The sequence below is a fragment of the Chelonia mydas genome, chromosome 8 (genome assembly GCF_015237465.2).
Source record: "Chelonia mydas isolate rCheMyd1 chromosome 8, rCheMyd1.pri.v2, whole genome shotgun sequence".
Classification (NCBI taxonomy): Eukaryota; Metazoa; Chordata; order Testudines; family Cheloniidae; genus Chelonia; species Chelonia mydas.
Window position 1 is genome coordinate 95,918,488 of NC_057854.1, and position 16,326 is coordinate 95,934,813.

At 40.1% G+C, this 16,326-nt stretch overlaps 1 protein-coding gene across 17 annotated transcripts in view; it reads right to left on the minus strand.

Annotated features, from left to right (window-relative positions):
- OSBPL9 (oxysterol binding protein like 9) overlaps positions 1–16,326 on the minus strand; it is a 137,002-nt gene that overhangs the window by 34,976 nt on the left and 85,700 nt on the right. For 9 of the 17 annotated variants that reach the window (XM_037906136.2, XM_037906140.2, XM_037906138.2 and 6 more), the window contains 3 exons: positions 14,516–14,545; positions 10,324–10,374; positions 2,842–2,880 (listed from right to left, as the gene is read on the minus strand). In XM_037906136.2, coding sequence (XP_037762064.1) covers positions 2,842–2,880; positions 10,324–10,374; positions 14,516–14,545 — 120 coding nt within the window. The remainder of the gene's footprint in view (positions 1–2,841; positions 2,881–10,323; positions 10,375–14,515; positions 14,546–16,326) is intronic. The other 8 variants (XM_037906137.2, XM_043520918.1, XM_037906139.2 and 5 more) reach the window with 1 other exon arrangement.

Consider the following 16,326-nt stretch of genomic DNA (forward strand, 5'->3'; position numbering starts at 1 on the left):
GGCAAAAGAATGTGTAAGGAAACATGCATGGATTGAACGAGGACTGTTACCAAGAACCTCCAATCCAAGTGGAGAACCCAGAGGCACACTACTCGAAGACCTATTATATGGTGTAGGTCTGCAAACAAGCAATTTAAATATTTATCCCAAAGAGTATAACAAATTGAGAAACCAAGCAATTTAAAAATGTCATTTTTCATTATTTCCCTGCCTATCCATTATTGTAAACAAAAATACCAGATGATAGGGCATCACCAGTGTTCTACATTCTATAATAAATAAATAAATGAAACAGAATGGCTCCGCATTTGATTCTGTATCCTCTTCAAGGTGCTGACCATAATCTTTAAGGTATTTCATGGGACAGGCTTAGCTTTGAGTCTGCCTCTACATTCACAAACGCTATCGTTGACGGTACAGTGGGTGAAACTTCCAGTTGGCAGAGACAGTGTTTTTGGGTGTTCAACTCCTTACCACAAAAGTGATCAGAATGAGCCAAAACCTGACCATTTCCAGAGCACAATTTAAAACCTACTGCCGGTGTTCTTTACTGAGTCAGGGAAAGGCTCCAGCAGTGGGGACCCAGGAGGACACTAAATTGCTAAAAATAGTAATGTAGATGTGAGAGGCGCTGCTTGGACATGCAGAGAGCCATGTAGAGTATTTAAGATTCTGGCATGTCTTTACTTGCCTAAGCAGTACCTCACCATCTACACTACTATTTATATCTGTGCTAGGGAGGCATACAATCTATGTACCCTACACACCGCCACAAGTGTATACCTAGCCTTAGTGTGAAAGCCCGCTCTCACTAAAGTCGATGGGAGTTTTGCCATTGACTTCAATGGTGCCAGAATTTCACCCTTAGTGTTCAATAAGGTGTTTGTTAACACGTTTTCTAGTGTAAACTGCCCACACATAATTGGGACAGCTATTACTACCACCTCAGACTATAAACAAGTTGTTGATGCCCCTACACTATACCTATGTTGGAGATTTTAGCCAGTGGAAATGCTTACAGACCCAGGGTCCACATCTCCAAATCCTCACAAGTACTGCAAAGAGTACTGCTATACGATATTGCTGCATGTCCTCTCTCTTCCACCCCATATAGCAGAACTGTTCTGCTACATTTAGAGCAATATCCCTCCCATGGAGATAGGAAAGATAATTTCCTAAGCATATGTACATATTTAATGTTATGCCATAGTTACAACAAGCATTAAACAAAGTCTGCATTTACACTCTCGCTGCAAAGTTCAAATAGACACTTGTCCATGTAAGAAAAACATTATACAACTGACACACTTTTAGCACCCTCAGACACACAAAAAACTGAGTGAGCATAAAAGCTGGTCTACCCTCTCACCCCCAGAGAAGGTCTCTCCACATTGGAGGGGAAGTGTGAGCAAGCCTGCTTTGCTATTATACCTGACCTGTAGAGGGGAGCCTCAAGCTCCTGTGCAATCAATTCGGCACCTTTTGCTAGCACTAAATTCTCAAAGTTTAAAGGAAAAACTAATTTCACCTTCAGATCTAGATCTTCATGATAAACATTTATTTTCACAATTAGAATAACTCATTTTGTTGGACTGCAGCTGCTCTTCATTGTCATGAGATCAAGTCCCAAAAAAGGTTCAAAGTTCTGATGAGCTCATATATAAACACATTTCCAGATCTCAAGCATGTTAACAAGGGTGGGTCTCTACAGTTTTTGAAAGTGCTACAACAGAAGAATAATAATACATAACTGTATAAGTTCTACAGCTTGTATTGATGTCTACTTGAGAGATTGCCTCGCCCCATGACATGTCATACCATGGCAGATGAGGTGTTCATTATGAGGGTCCCTTGGCTCTGGAATTCACTTCCCACTTTGGCTTGAAATAGCCTGAGTTTTTAAGCCATCAGGACACACTACAAAAGCCATCAATTTGATAAGGCTTTTGGGGATGGCTGAAGGGAGGGGCTCTAGGTGGAGTGGAATGATGTATACTTTGCTACTTACTTAAGACTGGTATGCTAAATTTTTCTTGTTGAATTATGCTGTTCAGCGACATTCCTATTGCTTGGAAGCATAACTTTTGTAATGCTGCCTCAAGCTTGTGCACATAATTTTTACACGTCGAACAGAAATATACATTATATCAAGAGTAGAATCCATGGAAGGAACAAATTAAGGGATCAGAAATTACATTGTAGATTGTAACGAAAAGAATATCCAATTTTTAGGAAATTAAGTTCTAGAGCAATCAGTTCCCTATCAACACAGATGTGATTCATACTCAAACAATGACAAACATAGAAAGAGGAAATAGAAGTCATGAAGGACTGAAAACAAAGATAAACGGGCGAAGTTATATTAAAAATGAAATGACTGAAGCAGACTTAATAACAGAATCTTTTTTTCATTTCTGTGTGTCAGATGCAAAATACCATATTGAAAACACCATCCCCTTATAGCATGTGGACAACAAAATATACTCTATTTATAAAGTATGTCAGATTCAACATAATATGCTTATTTTTATCCCAACCATTTCCCCTTACATCTGGTTCACATGCAGATTTTAATTTGTTTAATTAAGTTTAAATAAACAAGGATACATTCACAATACAGCCACTTAAAAAGATAAGTAGAAAACCTGGAAAATATTTTTCCTAATGGTAATGATGGATGGCCAACTGCAGAAGCTAAAGTTTCAACAGATAAAAAAACAAGGTAACTGAAGCAGTGAATAAGAGAAAGAAGGAAGTTTGTTGTAAATGAGTGGAAATTCAGGTCTCTGTTCACATGTTCTGCAGAAATAAAGGGAGATAAAAGATTAGATTTAAACTTACTATAAGTCCATCTGCGTGCTTCTCCTCATTACTTTGGTCCTTAAGGAAAAATGTTAAAAATATTAACACATCAATCTTTTATATTTAATCGGTTATGTATTGTGACAATTATACATATTGTATGTTTCTCTTAGGGATGGTTCAACCTGTTTTTAAAAACCTGAAGTGACTTTTGAAATTAGGACTTAAAAGCGTTTGAAAATCTTACCAATCACAACTACAATACATCATAGTTGTTACCAGCAGGCTTTTAGCATGGCTTCCCTTACTAGTGCAGGTGAAACTTTTTGCCTAAGTCTATAATATAAAGATGAGTCTCGGGGGGAAAAAAAAAATCCTGTCCTCACAATCAGGGGAATCACACTAGCAACAGGCACACACACACCATTTTAGCTTGCAGTTCTGCTCCCTATGTGGGTAGGGTTTACCAAAATTATCTAGCAACAAGTATTGTAATATCGGCCAGCACAAGCAGCTAAATTTAGTTTTAACTTTTTAATGTATTGTAAGTCATAGTTTTATTTAGTATAAACCTAAAAAGGCATTTGCAGAATATTTCCCCAAATTTCCAGTTGTCAAAGTTATGGACAACAAAAAGAGCTAAACTGGCGAAGAATGTCTGCTATAAATCAAATAGAAAAATACAACAAAAGGCAGCAGTTACATTTACACATTTAAAGAGCATTCATATCTAAAGTGACAATATTGTACTTTTCATGAGCTATTTCTAGATTAAGTAATAGGGTGCCTTGATTTCAATATCTGACAGTTGGCAATCTCTTACATACTGTTTTTACATACTTAATGATGAGATATTAAGGGCCATGAGTTTCCATTGGTTTTAATTTAAAAAGAAAACAAAAACAAAGAAAAACCGAACCTCATGCACTTAATATGACTCATTCCTTTGACACAAGAGATTGTTCAGTTTGCTGTTGCCATCTCTTAACATTACGTTTATAATGTTCCCCTCTATTCGACATTGGTGAGGCCTCAACTGGAGTACTGTGTCCAGTTTTGGGCCCCACACTACAAGAAGGACGTGGAAAAATTGGAAAGAGTCCAGCAGAGGGCAACAAAAATGATTAGGGGACTGGAACACATGACTTATGAGGAGAGGCTGAGGGAACTGGGGATGTTTAGCCTACGGAAGAGAAGAATGAGGGAGGATTTGATAGCTGCTTTCAACTACCTGAAAGGGGGTTCCAAAGAGGATGGCTCTAGACTGTTCTCAGTGGAAGCAGATGACAGAACAAGGAGTAATGGTCTCAAGTTGCAGTGGGGGAGATTTAGGTTGGATATTAGGAAAAACTTTTTCACTAGGAGGGTGGTGAAACACTGGAATGCGTTACCTAGGGAGGTGGTGGAATCTCCATCCTTAGAAGTTTTTAAGGTCAGGCTTGACAAAGCCCTGGCTGGGATGATTTAATTGGGGATCGGTCCTGCTTTGAGCAGGGGGTTGGACTAGATGACCTCCTGAAGTCCCTTCCAACCCTGATATTCTATGATTCTAAAGAAGTAAAATAGATAGAATAACCTATACCTCAATAAAACAGCATAGCCAATACCATTAAATGGAGGGGGAAAGATTCTACGAGGCTCGACAGAAGACATTTTGACCAAAAAAAAAAAAAAAGCGGGGGGGGGAAGGGGGGAGGAGGGGAAATACAGAAAAAACAAATAAACCTTGTGCAGTAACTGCAGTTCTTTGAGATGTGTCCCCCTGGCAGTGTTTCACTTTTTACATGCATGCACCCTTGTGCATTTGATTGGAGATTTTTTGTAGCAGTGCCCATTCTGCCCGCACATGCGCCCTACACATCTTCATGCCCTGTTCTGAGGCTATATCAGCCTGGGTGGGCAAGCCACCCTCCGTTCCTTCTCTACCGCAAAGTCCACAGAGGCAGCTCCAAAGCACAGGAGAGGATGGCGGGTAGTGCAGCACCCACAGGGATACATATCTCTAAGAATTCCAGTTACTGGGCAAGGTTAGTAACCTCTCTTCCTTCAAGTAGTGTCCTTGTGGGTGCTCCACTTTAGGTGATTCCCTAGCAGTAATACTTGAAAGAGGTAGGAGTTTTCGAAGAGTCCATCACTGAAGAAAGAAATGCAATGCCTACTGCCACATCTGATCTTACAGCATGAATTAGGGCACAGCAGTCAGAAAAAGTGTGCACAGAGAATCATGTTACAACCCTGCAGGTTTCAGCCACAGTAATATCTGAGCAGAGCTATTGAAATAGACTAGTAGTGTGCAGTCAATCTTAAGGGAGGTGTAACCTCAGTGAAACCATACCATAACAGGCAATAATACATTCAGAGATCCATTGAGGAAGTCTCTGAGTGGAGACAGGCGCTCCCTTGTACATAACTGCAACAGAAACAAGGAGTCTAGGGGTCCAGTAAAAGGCTAACACCCTCTTAACATCTAGTCCAGGGGTAGACAACCTATGGCATGCATGCCAAAAGTGGCACATGAGCTGATTTCCAGTGGCACTCACACTGCCCGGGTCCTGGCCACTGGGTCGGGGGGCTCTGCATTTTAATTTAATTTTAAATGAAGAATCTTAACATTTAAAAACCTTATTTACTTTACCTACAAACAATAGTTTAGTTATATATTATAGACTTATAAAAAGTGACCTTCTAAAAACGTTAAAACGTATTACTGGCATGCAAAACCTTAAATTAGAATGAATAAATGAAGACTCGGCACATCACTTCTGAAAGGTTGCCGACCCCAATCTAGTCTATGAAAAGCAGACTCTTGAGTAGACGGATGCAGCTTAGGAAAAAACCTGGAAGGTGAGTAGTTTGTTTGATATGATTCAGAGGACATCTTACGTAAGAACTTTGGATGAGGTCATAAAGACCTTCGTGGATAACAAAGTAAAGAGAGGATCTGCCACTACAGCCCTCATCTCTCCAACCCTTTGAGTAGAAGCAATAGTCACCAAGAAGGCAGCCTTCATAGATATATACAAGTTGAGAAGGAACTGAGGGTCGTTCGCCCATGCAGCCCTATATAGCCTTGGTACAGGTCACAAGGATGTGTAGGGCGCATGTTGGGGCAGAACAGGCACTGCTACCAAAAAATCTGCAATCAAAGGCACAGGGGCACATGCATACCTGAAGTGCAGCACCCACACCGACACTACTCGAAGAAAAAGTCTAAGTTTCTAGCTACTGAGAGCTGGTATGCTTAGTTAATAAAAGCATAATATCTGCTTTCCACATACAAGTGTAGTTATATTACATATTATTGCTAGAACACAAGTTATGTAGATCCATTACACGTGCAAGAAAAAGTGGGGCAATTTCAGTCTTTATTTATACAGAGGGCTCTTCAATCTAGCAGAGAAAGGTATAACATGATCCAGTGGCTGGAAGTTGAAGATAGACAAATTCAGATTAAAAATAAGGTGTAAATATTTATTTTTTGAGAGTAAGAGTAATTAACCACTGGAACAATTTACAGGGAGTGGTGGATTCTCCATCACTGGCAATTTCTAAATCAAGATTGGATTTTTTCTAAAAGATCTGCTCTAGGAATTATTTTGGAGAAATTCTATGGTCTGTGCTATACAGGAGGTCAGAGAAGATAACAGGGCTCCTTTCTGGCCTTGGCCCAGGAATCTACAAAAAGAAATTAGCCAGATTTTGCCTCTGTGGCTTTGGAAAGAGAATAATGCTGGAATCTCAAATGTTTATAGAATAGAGAACTAAATGGAAGCATAATAGTGACATCAATAAGCAGTTTCAGGGCTACCAGTTCAGACACAAGACAATAAACTGTCTTTAAGTAAAGGATAAGAACATGAGAATGGCCATACTGGGTCAAACCAATGCTCCATCTAGTTCAGTAACCGGTCTCTCAACAGCAGCCAATGCCAGATGCTTCAGAGGGAATGAACAGAAAATGGCAATTATTGAGTGATCCATCCCCTGTCATCCAATCCCATCTTCTGGCAGGTAGAGGTTTTGGGACACCGGGAGGATGGGGTCGTCTCCCGGACCTCTTGGTTAATAGCCATTAATGGACCTAGCCTCAATATGCAATGCAATGCAGTTGTACAAAAATCCAAGTGCTATGAACAGGACTAATTGCTAACGTTTGCATCAGAAATTAAACCAATTCAAGAGAAGATCTATGTAGCTTTCTAAAGGATTCAGAAGTACTGTGCAGCCACAAACTATATGTACACGTGAAGGGCGTTTAAGATGGCGGAGGCAGGAATTAAAATGGTTCAGGGAGGACTTGTAGGGAATATGATATTTTCTCTATGTTCAATTAACTTTTCCCAGTTTGTGTATAAACCGAACAATAAAACAAAAAACTTATCTCTGAATTATTTACAAAAGTCCTAAATGAGTGTAAAAAAAGAGTACATGCTGGCAAAACTCAAAATCTACAGTAATTCTCTTATTTTTTTAAATGAGCAACCAGCTAGTTACTGGTACTAAAGGAAGGACTTGAGGGAACACTGGTCCAATTCAGTAAAGGCAAATACTACATTTGTAAGCTCACTGGGGCACAAACTGTGTCGAACTCTACACCTGTACAGCACTTAGAACAACAGAGCCCCAATCACGATGAGGGTGCTACTACTTCAGGCTTTTCCAGTTACAAGAAACCACTTACTAAAACTCAAACGTTTGTATCGGTATCAGTTGAAGATTATAGGCCATATTTGTCCTCCTTCCCCATAACCCACCCTGGTCATGAGAGAGATCTGGAAATTTTATATTTAACAGGGACAAAGAGCCAACTCAGTCAGTTGTGACAGACTTTGAAGAAGATTAGGTTTCAATGCCTCCTAGGGAGAATCTGCATTAGGAAACGTTGCCCATTTTAGCAACTACAGTGCAGCTGCACTTGTGCTATTTACAATGAAAATTATAGCATAAGCCAGGCATAGATGTTCATCACAATGTCAGCTAACTCTGAACAGGATTAGATGACATGGTGCTAAATATGCCTGTGCATGCTCTACACTCGACCTTACACCATTGGCAGCAATGGTACAGCTACACAGGGATGAAAACCAGGTACAAAATTTTGTATGTACTGAACCTATGTGACAACAGCAAACTACCTTAAATTATGCTTTAACAATTTTAGCACACAATATTTAGTTTTGAAACAAAAGACCAGAAGGGGACATAAAATACTGTTTCTCCAACAGATACCTTAACACTAAAAGCTTACATTTCTTCATAAGGAAACTGGCAAGTCAAGATTTGGACTAAATTTAATCTACAAATAAAACCCCAAGGAATAGGCTTTTCTAGCTCCAGGTTTACATGGAACAAATTTTACATGGCCTTTGAGACAATTACTATAAATCCAATCTGAATCGTAACCATGTTTTTAAATACACAAAAGTTGCATTAACACATTTGATCTATTTTTTAACTTTTAAAATATTGTTATTCCATATAAACATGGCAGTTAATGCAATTTCCCCCCCCCACCAATTTCACAGTTTTCCTAAAATTAGTTTGACTGTATTTTGTCTGGTTAGCAATTAAGGACATGCTCACTTTATCTCCTCTACAACAGAAATCAAAGCTGTTCATACATTACCCTTGAAAATGATTTGGAAAAAAAAAGTTAACTAAGACGACAGTTGAGCATACTGAATTTCACATAAATCCTGAACTGACCCTAAATACAGAAGGATCTGATCCTGCGAGGTTCCAAGTGCTCCCAATTCCCAGTGGCATCAATGCATCACAGGATGTACTTGGCACTACAGGATTAAGCCCAGGAGCACTATCTTTGAAAACTTTTTTTTAAAATATTTTTAGTCTAGAATACAGCCGATGCTTTCTTAAAAGTATTCAAGAGCTCCATTACAAGTTGGTGTGCTTAGGTTGCCAAGGCCTCAGTCCTGCAAATACTTATGCAGATGCTCAACTCTTTGCAGAATAGGGGCCTGCGTATTATATGCTAGCAGCACGTAAAACAGTAAATTGGACAGTGTTGTAATTAACAATCTAAATAGAGCAAGTAAGTCCCAAAAAACTACAACTTTAAGAAAGAACACTTTAAATACTCAAACAGAATTTAAGAGGCATACCGAACACTTTCCAAAGTAGTGTGGAAAAGCCAGAGTGCATTTCCTGTATTTTATTTTCATATAATATAATTTTCTACTTCAAAAAGGCTCAATGTCAGGTTGGGAATAAAAATGTTTTAAAATTCCTTATCTATGTTAATAAAACATGAAGGTCTTATAAGAACCGTGTTGGATCAGAATTTAGATATTAAAAGGGATTTTTAAAAATATGCTGTTTTCATTCTTGTCCGATCTGTGTGTAGTGCAAAGTAGAGTGGTCAGTTTCATTTACTTTTATTGCTAATTTCACTTTCTGGGTCCTGCATGACTAATAACACTGCATTAGCCAAACTGCAAGCCTCTTCACTGTAATACTTTTAATATAGAAGTTGAGTGGCATTTTAAAAGGTTGGGTTTTGTAAAACCTACATTTTGGGCCTAAACTACCTGAAAATACCCTTTCAAGAAATTAATATATTGGGAGGAGGTGTCCTGTTCACTTGTACCCCAAGGCAAGTATAGAGGACAAATAAAGAGTATCCCAGGTTACATGCCACTCAGAAGCAGGTTCAAAGTAACATCAGTGACAGTCAGTAACCCGGGGCTGCAGCAGGTCACCATACACTCTGTTCCTCTTGGAAGCAATGCTGGTAATATTACAGTTATTGTGCTATGACTCTCTAGCTATCAACTTTATAATTTATAGCGGGTTACTTTGCGTGGATAACCCATCAGGTTCTTCACGAGGGACAGAGAATAAGCTAACACTGGCAGACAAGTAAAAAACAATCATTGCTACCATCCTGCTTCTTAACAGACATGAAAATCTGAACTCACCACAAGATCATCTTAACTGTACCTCCCTGATCTGCTGGCTACATTGCCATTATTACTTTTATTAATACATTCTGAGAATCAACTCAGAAACAGGAAGCAAACTTTATGTTATAACAGCCAAGCGTGACTTTTCTTGTTTTATCTACTCAAGGAACCTTAAAAGTGTTCAAACTTAGGAAGTGCTTTCTTCTTACAACATAATAGACTTTACCCACATATCTAAGAACATTTGCAAGTTATTACAAAATGAAACTGTTACATCTAAAAGCTTCAAAACAAATAACAGTTTATAATTTTATAAGTGTGATTTATTGGCAAAAAGCACAAAGACTAGAGTAATGTCTGGTTTTGAGTATGAACTTCACACACATTTATTTCCTACAGAACTCTCTAATACAGTAACAAAAGTTAAAATCAGACAGCACCGTGAACCAATTCATCACAATCATATTTTAAAATATAACCAGAATTGTTTCAAAAGAGTGTTGACTTATATTTTAAGCAAATGTAGAAAAGAGAATACAAGTTTTCACAATTGTGAGAGTATCTTACAATTTAAAGTTCAGGATAGCAGGATACTTACTTTAGCAATCTGCAGCAACACAATGCAGTGTTTTATTGATTCTACCATACTCTAGGAGAAAGAAATAAAACATTTAATATCTTTCTCTCACAAATGCTGTAAAATACAAGCTATTATCAAAAACGTATTGATCACGATGAACATTAACTAAAATATTTTGGCTAAGGAGTTAAGAAGGGCCACTCATGGTTGGTACAGTCACAATCTATTGTTCTCCTTTTCCTATTTACAACAGAACATGCAAAAAAACGTGTCAATATGGCATGTTAAAAGAAACTATACAAGCAACATATAACACAACACAGGAGCAAGAGGGAAGGGAAACCAATTTCAAACTTAAGAGAAACAATTTAGGAATAAGCCTCCATGTAAATGTCATACCAATGCAGTTAAAAAACCACCACCACCACCAAGATATCCCCTAATCCAAAGCCATAGCTTAAATTATAGAGACAGAGAAGATTAAGTTAAGAGGGCAAGGAAGGGAGGGAAAAGAGAAAGGAGGAGCAAGTTCTAGATAATGAGCAAATCACGCAAGTTCTGATATTTTTAAGGAAATTCTGAGAGACAGGAACAGGAGAGGAGCAGACTGTTCCAGAGAGGGAGTCAAACCTGGACAGCAAGGTGAAAGAAGTGGGTTTGAAGGAGTGTGAAGAAACTTATCACAGAAAACAGGGCTGTTGTCTGTATTGTAGGGAGCAGCATGTTAAAATGACAGGAAGGTGAGACGGGGGAGGAGATGATGAAAGGAGCAAGGAGATGGGGATGGTACAGATTGGCAGTGGGGAGTGATGGGAGAGCGTGTGTGTGCAGGTTTCAGAGTAACAGCTTTGTTAGTCTGTATTCGTAAAAAGAAAAGGAGTACTTGTGGCACCTTAGAGACTAACCAATTTATTTGAGCATAAGCTTTCGTGAGCTACAGCTCACTTCATCGGATGCATACTGTGGAAAATACAGCAGATGTTTTTATACACACAAACCATGAAAAATGGGTGTTTATCACTACAAAAGGTTTTCTCTCCCCCCACCCTACTCTCCTGCTGGTAATAGCTTATGTGTGTGCAGTATCAAAGTTCAAACGTCATCTTTACTTATGAGCCAGTGAATAGATCTGTGGAAGAGGGATTTTGACATGATCTCAAAGGGGATATGGGGAGGGAGCAGAACACAATTATAATTGCTAAACCTTGGGTATACTGAACACAGGAGTGTCAGGGAGACTGGGGAAGTGGTGAACCAGTGATTCAACAGCAGGGATACAGAGAGGGGGACAGACTTCAGAAACTTTAATAGAAACAGAAACAAGATTTGGTGAAAGCCTGGATATGACATGAGAAGTGGAAAGGGAGGAAACGAAAGATAACCCCACAGCTTGACAATCATAGAGGGTGGGAATATTGATAAGGAGACAAGCAGGAAGAGATGCCCAGAAAGAGTAGGAAGAGGTTAGGAACAGACAGGTACATTTGAGTGTCAGAAGAGTCACAATGAGAGATCACGATGCACAAAGTAAAAAACTATTTCCCCTTGTTTATTTCCCCTCCTACTGTCCTTGTAAACTGCTGGAAATGGCCCACCTTGATTACGACCACAAAAGGTGTCTTCCCTCCCCCCACCCACGGTAATAGCTCACCTTTCCTGATCATTCTTGTTACAGTCTGTATGGCAACACCCATTGTTTCATGTTTTGTGTGTATACAAAATCTCCCCACTATATTTTCCACTGTATGCATCCGATGAAGTGAGCTGTAGCTCACAAAAGCTTACGCTCTAATAAATTTGTTAGTCTCTAAGGTGCCACAAGTCCTCCTTTTCTTTTTATGAATAGCTGAGTTTACCTGGGGTAAGTGCAAGAGGAAAACAGGAGGGATAATAAGGATGGACCCACAGAGAACAACAGAACAGGAAGAAGTAAGACAACCAGACTGCTGCACTGGGCATCGCAACATGGGGAGCAGATGGCCAGCCCTCTGTGGAGAAAGAGGTGGTTAGGGACTATTTAGAAAAGCTGGACGTGCACAAGTCTATGGGGCCGGACGAGTTGCATCCGAGAGTGCTAAAGGAATTGGCGGATGTGATTGCAGAGCCCTTGGCCATTATCTTTGAAAACTCGTGGCGAACGGGGGAAGTCCCGGATGACTGGAAAAAGGCTAATGTAGTGCCAATCTTTAAAAAAGGGAAGGAGGAGGATCCTGGGAACTACAGGCCAGTCAGCCTCACCTCAGTCCCTGGAAAAATCATGGAGCAGGTCCTCCATGGAATCAATTCTGAAGCACTTAGAGGAGAGGAAAGTGATCAGGAACAGTCAGCATGGATTCACCAAGGGCAAGTCATGCCTGACTAATCTAATAGCCTTCTATGATCAGATTACTGATTCTCTGGATGAAGGGAAAGCAGTGGATGTATTGTTTCTTGACTTTAGCAAAGCTTTTGACACTGTCTCCCACAGTATTCTTGTCAGCAAGTTAAAGAAGTATGGGCTGGATGAATGCACTATAAGGTGGGTAGAAAGTTGGCTAGATTGTTGGGCTCAACGGGTAGTGATCAATGGCTCCATGTCTAGTTGGCAGCCGGTGTCAAGTGGAGTGCCCCAGGGGTCGGTCCTGGGGCCGGTTTTGTTCAATATCTTCATAAATGATCTGGAGGATGGTGTGGATTGCACTCTCAGCAAATTTGCGGATGATACTAAACTGGGAGGAGTGGTAGATACGCTGGAGGGCAGGGATAGAATACAGAGGGACCTAGACAAATTGGAGGATTGGGCCAAAAGAAACCTGATGCGGTTCAATAAGGATAAGTGCAGGGTCCTGCACTTAGGACGGAAGAACCCAATGCACAGCTACAGACTAGGGACCGAATGGCTAGGCAGCAGTTCTGCGGAAAAGGACCTAGGGGTTACAGTGGACAAGAAGCTGGATATGAGTCAGCAGCGTGCCCGTGTTGCCAAGAAGGCCAATGGCATTTTGGGATGTATAAGTAGGGGCATAGCGAGCAGATCGAGGGACGTGATCGTTCCCCTCTATTCGACATTGGTGAGGCCTCATCTGGAGTACTGTGTCCAGTTTTGGGCCCCACACTACAAGAAGGACGTGGAAAAATTGGAAAGAGTCCAGCAGAGGGCAACAAAAATGATTAGGGGACTGGAACACATGACTTATGAGGAGAGGCTGAGGGAACTGGGGATGTTTAGCCTACGGAAGAGAAGAATGAGGGAGGATTTGATAGCTGCTTTCAACTACCTGAAAGGGGGTTCCAAAGAGGATGGCTCTAGACTGTTCTCAGTGGAAGCAGATGACAGAACAAGGAGTAATGGTCTCAAGTTGCAGTGGGGGAGATTTAGGTTGGATATTAGGAAAAACTTTTTCACTAGGAGGGTGGTGAAACACTGGAATGCGTTACCTAGGGAGGTGGTGGAATCTCCATCCTTAGAAGTTTTTAAGGTCAGGCTTGACAAAGCCCTGGCTGGGATGATTTAATTGGGGATCGGTCCTGCTTTGAGCAGGGGGTTGGACTAGATGACCTCCTGAAGTCCCTTCCAACCCTGATATTCTATGATTCTATGATTCTATGAACTTAACAATGGTATCTCTGAATGAAGTGTCAGCAAGGTTGGAGGAAAACCACAAAAGGACCACATTAAAAAGCCCAAGAAAGATCTGGAGAAGTGGGTTCTCAATGGCATGAAAGTTAAACAGAGAGACCCTTACTGGCCCTTTTTAGAAAAAGACAAACACTTGCTAACAAAACACTAGTGCTGGTCACACAGTTTGTGATGGAATGTTCTTCCCCTGGAAAACACTGTTCTTTCAATTCAACCTTTTTTTAATGGACAGTTTCAATTTTCTGTTTCTAAGTGAAATTTTGTTTCAAGTTTTTAGTTTTACTATAAAAATATCAAAAAGTCAAAATCTGAATGAAACTTTTAAAATGTCCTGAAACAAAAATTTTCCAAATGTTTGTTTTCAGGAAATGTTTAACATTTTTTCTTCCATTCTGAAATGGAATCTAAGGTTTCAAAATTGTGAAACTCCCCACGAAACAAAATATCTGGTTCCTGCACAGCTATAAAAGCAGGAAATTCCTTTTCTGCTGTCATACTTTTTAGAACTTTAAAGATTTAAACAGGATGAAATATAAGACTTTTCGCTGTAAAGTCTACATATAATAGATGCAAAAGTTAAAAGAAACTTACATTGGTTGTTTCTTTGAGATTTTCGATTTTCTGTGAAAACAAAACAAATATTTTTAATAATGTAGCTAAAACAAGAACCATAGCCCCCAGTTTCACCCTTATTACATATTGGACTAGAACACTACAAGTTTTAAATACCTAAAGAATTAAACAAAATATGTTAACTTCTGTATGTGTAGACATGTACGAAAAAAAGCATATTATTCGTAATGGACAAGAGAAAACCATATTAAGAACTAAACCAGCAACATGATCAGGTGAGAGCCATCCAAGCAGTATACATCCACCATTTACAGTAATTCCTCAGTCTTAATGCTCAGCTGACAAGACTTATTCTTATTCACTGAAATACGTGATACTGAAAATTTTAACCTGAAAGGGCATTGTTATGTAGCCTATAGGTAGAGATATTGGCTCCAGGTAAAGCATAAGTATAAGGTAAGATATAGGTATAAGTTACAGCTGTAATGCAAGAAAGCCTGTAAGACAATAGCTTAACGCAGTGATATTCAGACCTCAGTGGTTCAGGACCCAAATTAGCGATCAACATTACTCAAAAGAGCCACAACAGTGTGATTCATTGTTTCGTTTACCCCCCAGTACTATATATTCATTAGGGCTGTCAATTATTCGCAGTTAACTCAAGAACTTAACAACCTCAGCCTGGACCAGTCCACACAAGAGATCCACTTCCTGGACACCACGGTGCTAATAAGCGATGGTCACATAAACACCACCCTATACCAGAAACCTATTGACCACTATGCCTACCTACATGCCTCCAGCTCTCATCCAGGACACACCGCACAATCCACTGTCTACAGCCAAACTCTACGATACAACTGCATTTGCTCCAGCCCCTCAGACAGAGACAAACACCTACAAGATCTCTATCAAGCGTTCTTACAACTACAATACCCACCTGCTGAAGTGAAGAAACAGATTGACAGAGCCAGAAGAGTACCCAGAAGTTACCTACTACTGGACAGGCCCAACAAAGAAAATAACAGAACGCCACTAGCCGTCACCTTCAGCCCCCAATTAAAACCTCTCCAATGCATCATCAAGGATCTACAACCTATCCTGAAGGATGACCCATCACTCTCATGGATCTTGGGAGACAGGCCAGTCCTTGCTTCCAGACATCCCCCCAGCCTGAAGCAAATACTCACCAGCAACCACACACCACACAATAGAACCACTAACCCAGGAACATACTCCTTGCAACAAAGCCTGTTGTCAATTCTGTCTACCTATCTATTTAAGGGACACCATCACAGGGCCTAATCACATCAGAGGCTCGTTCACCTGCACATCTACCAATGTGATATATGCCATCACGTGCCAGCAATGCCCCTCTGCCATGTACACTGGTCAAACTGGACAGTCTCTACGTAAAAGAATAAATGGACACAAATCAGATGTCAAGAATTATACATTCAAAAACCAGTTGGAGAACGCTTCCATCTCTCTGGTCACTCGATTACAGACCTAAAAATGGAAATTCTTCAACAAAAAAACTTCAAAAACAGAGTCCAACGAGAGACTGCTGAATTGGAATTAATTTGCAAACTGGATACAATTAACTTAGGCTTGAATAGAGACTGGGAGTGGATGGGTCATTACATAAAGTAAAACTATTTCCCCATGTTTATTCCCTCCCCCTCCCCACCCCATTCCTCAGACTTTCTTGTCAACTGCTGGAAATGGCCCACCTTGATTATCACTACAAAAAGCTTTCCCCCGCCCCCCGCTCTCCTGCTGGTAATAGCTCACCTTACCTGATCACTCACGTTACAGTGTGTATGGTA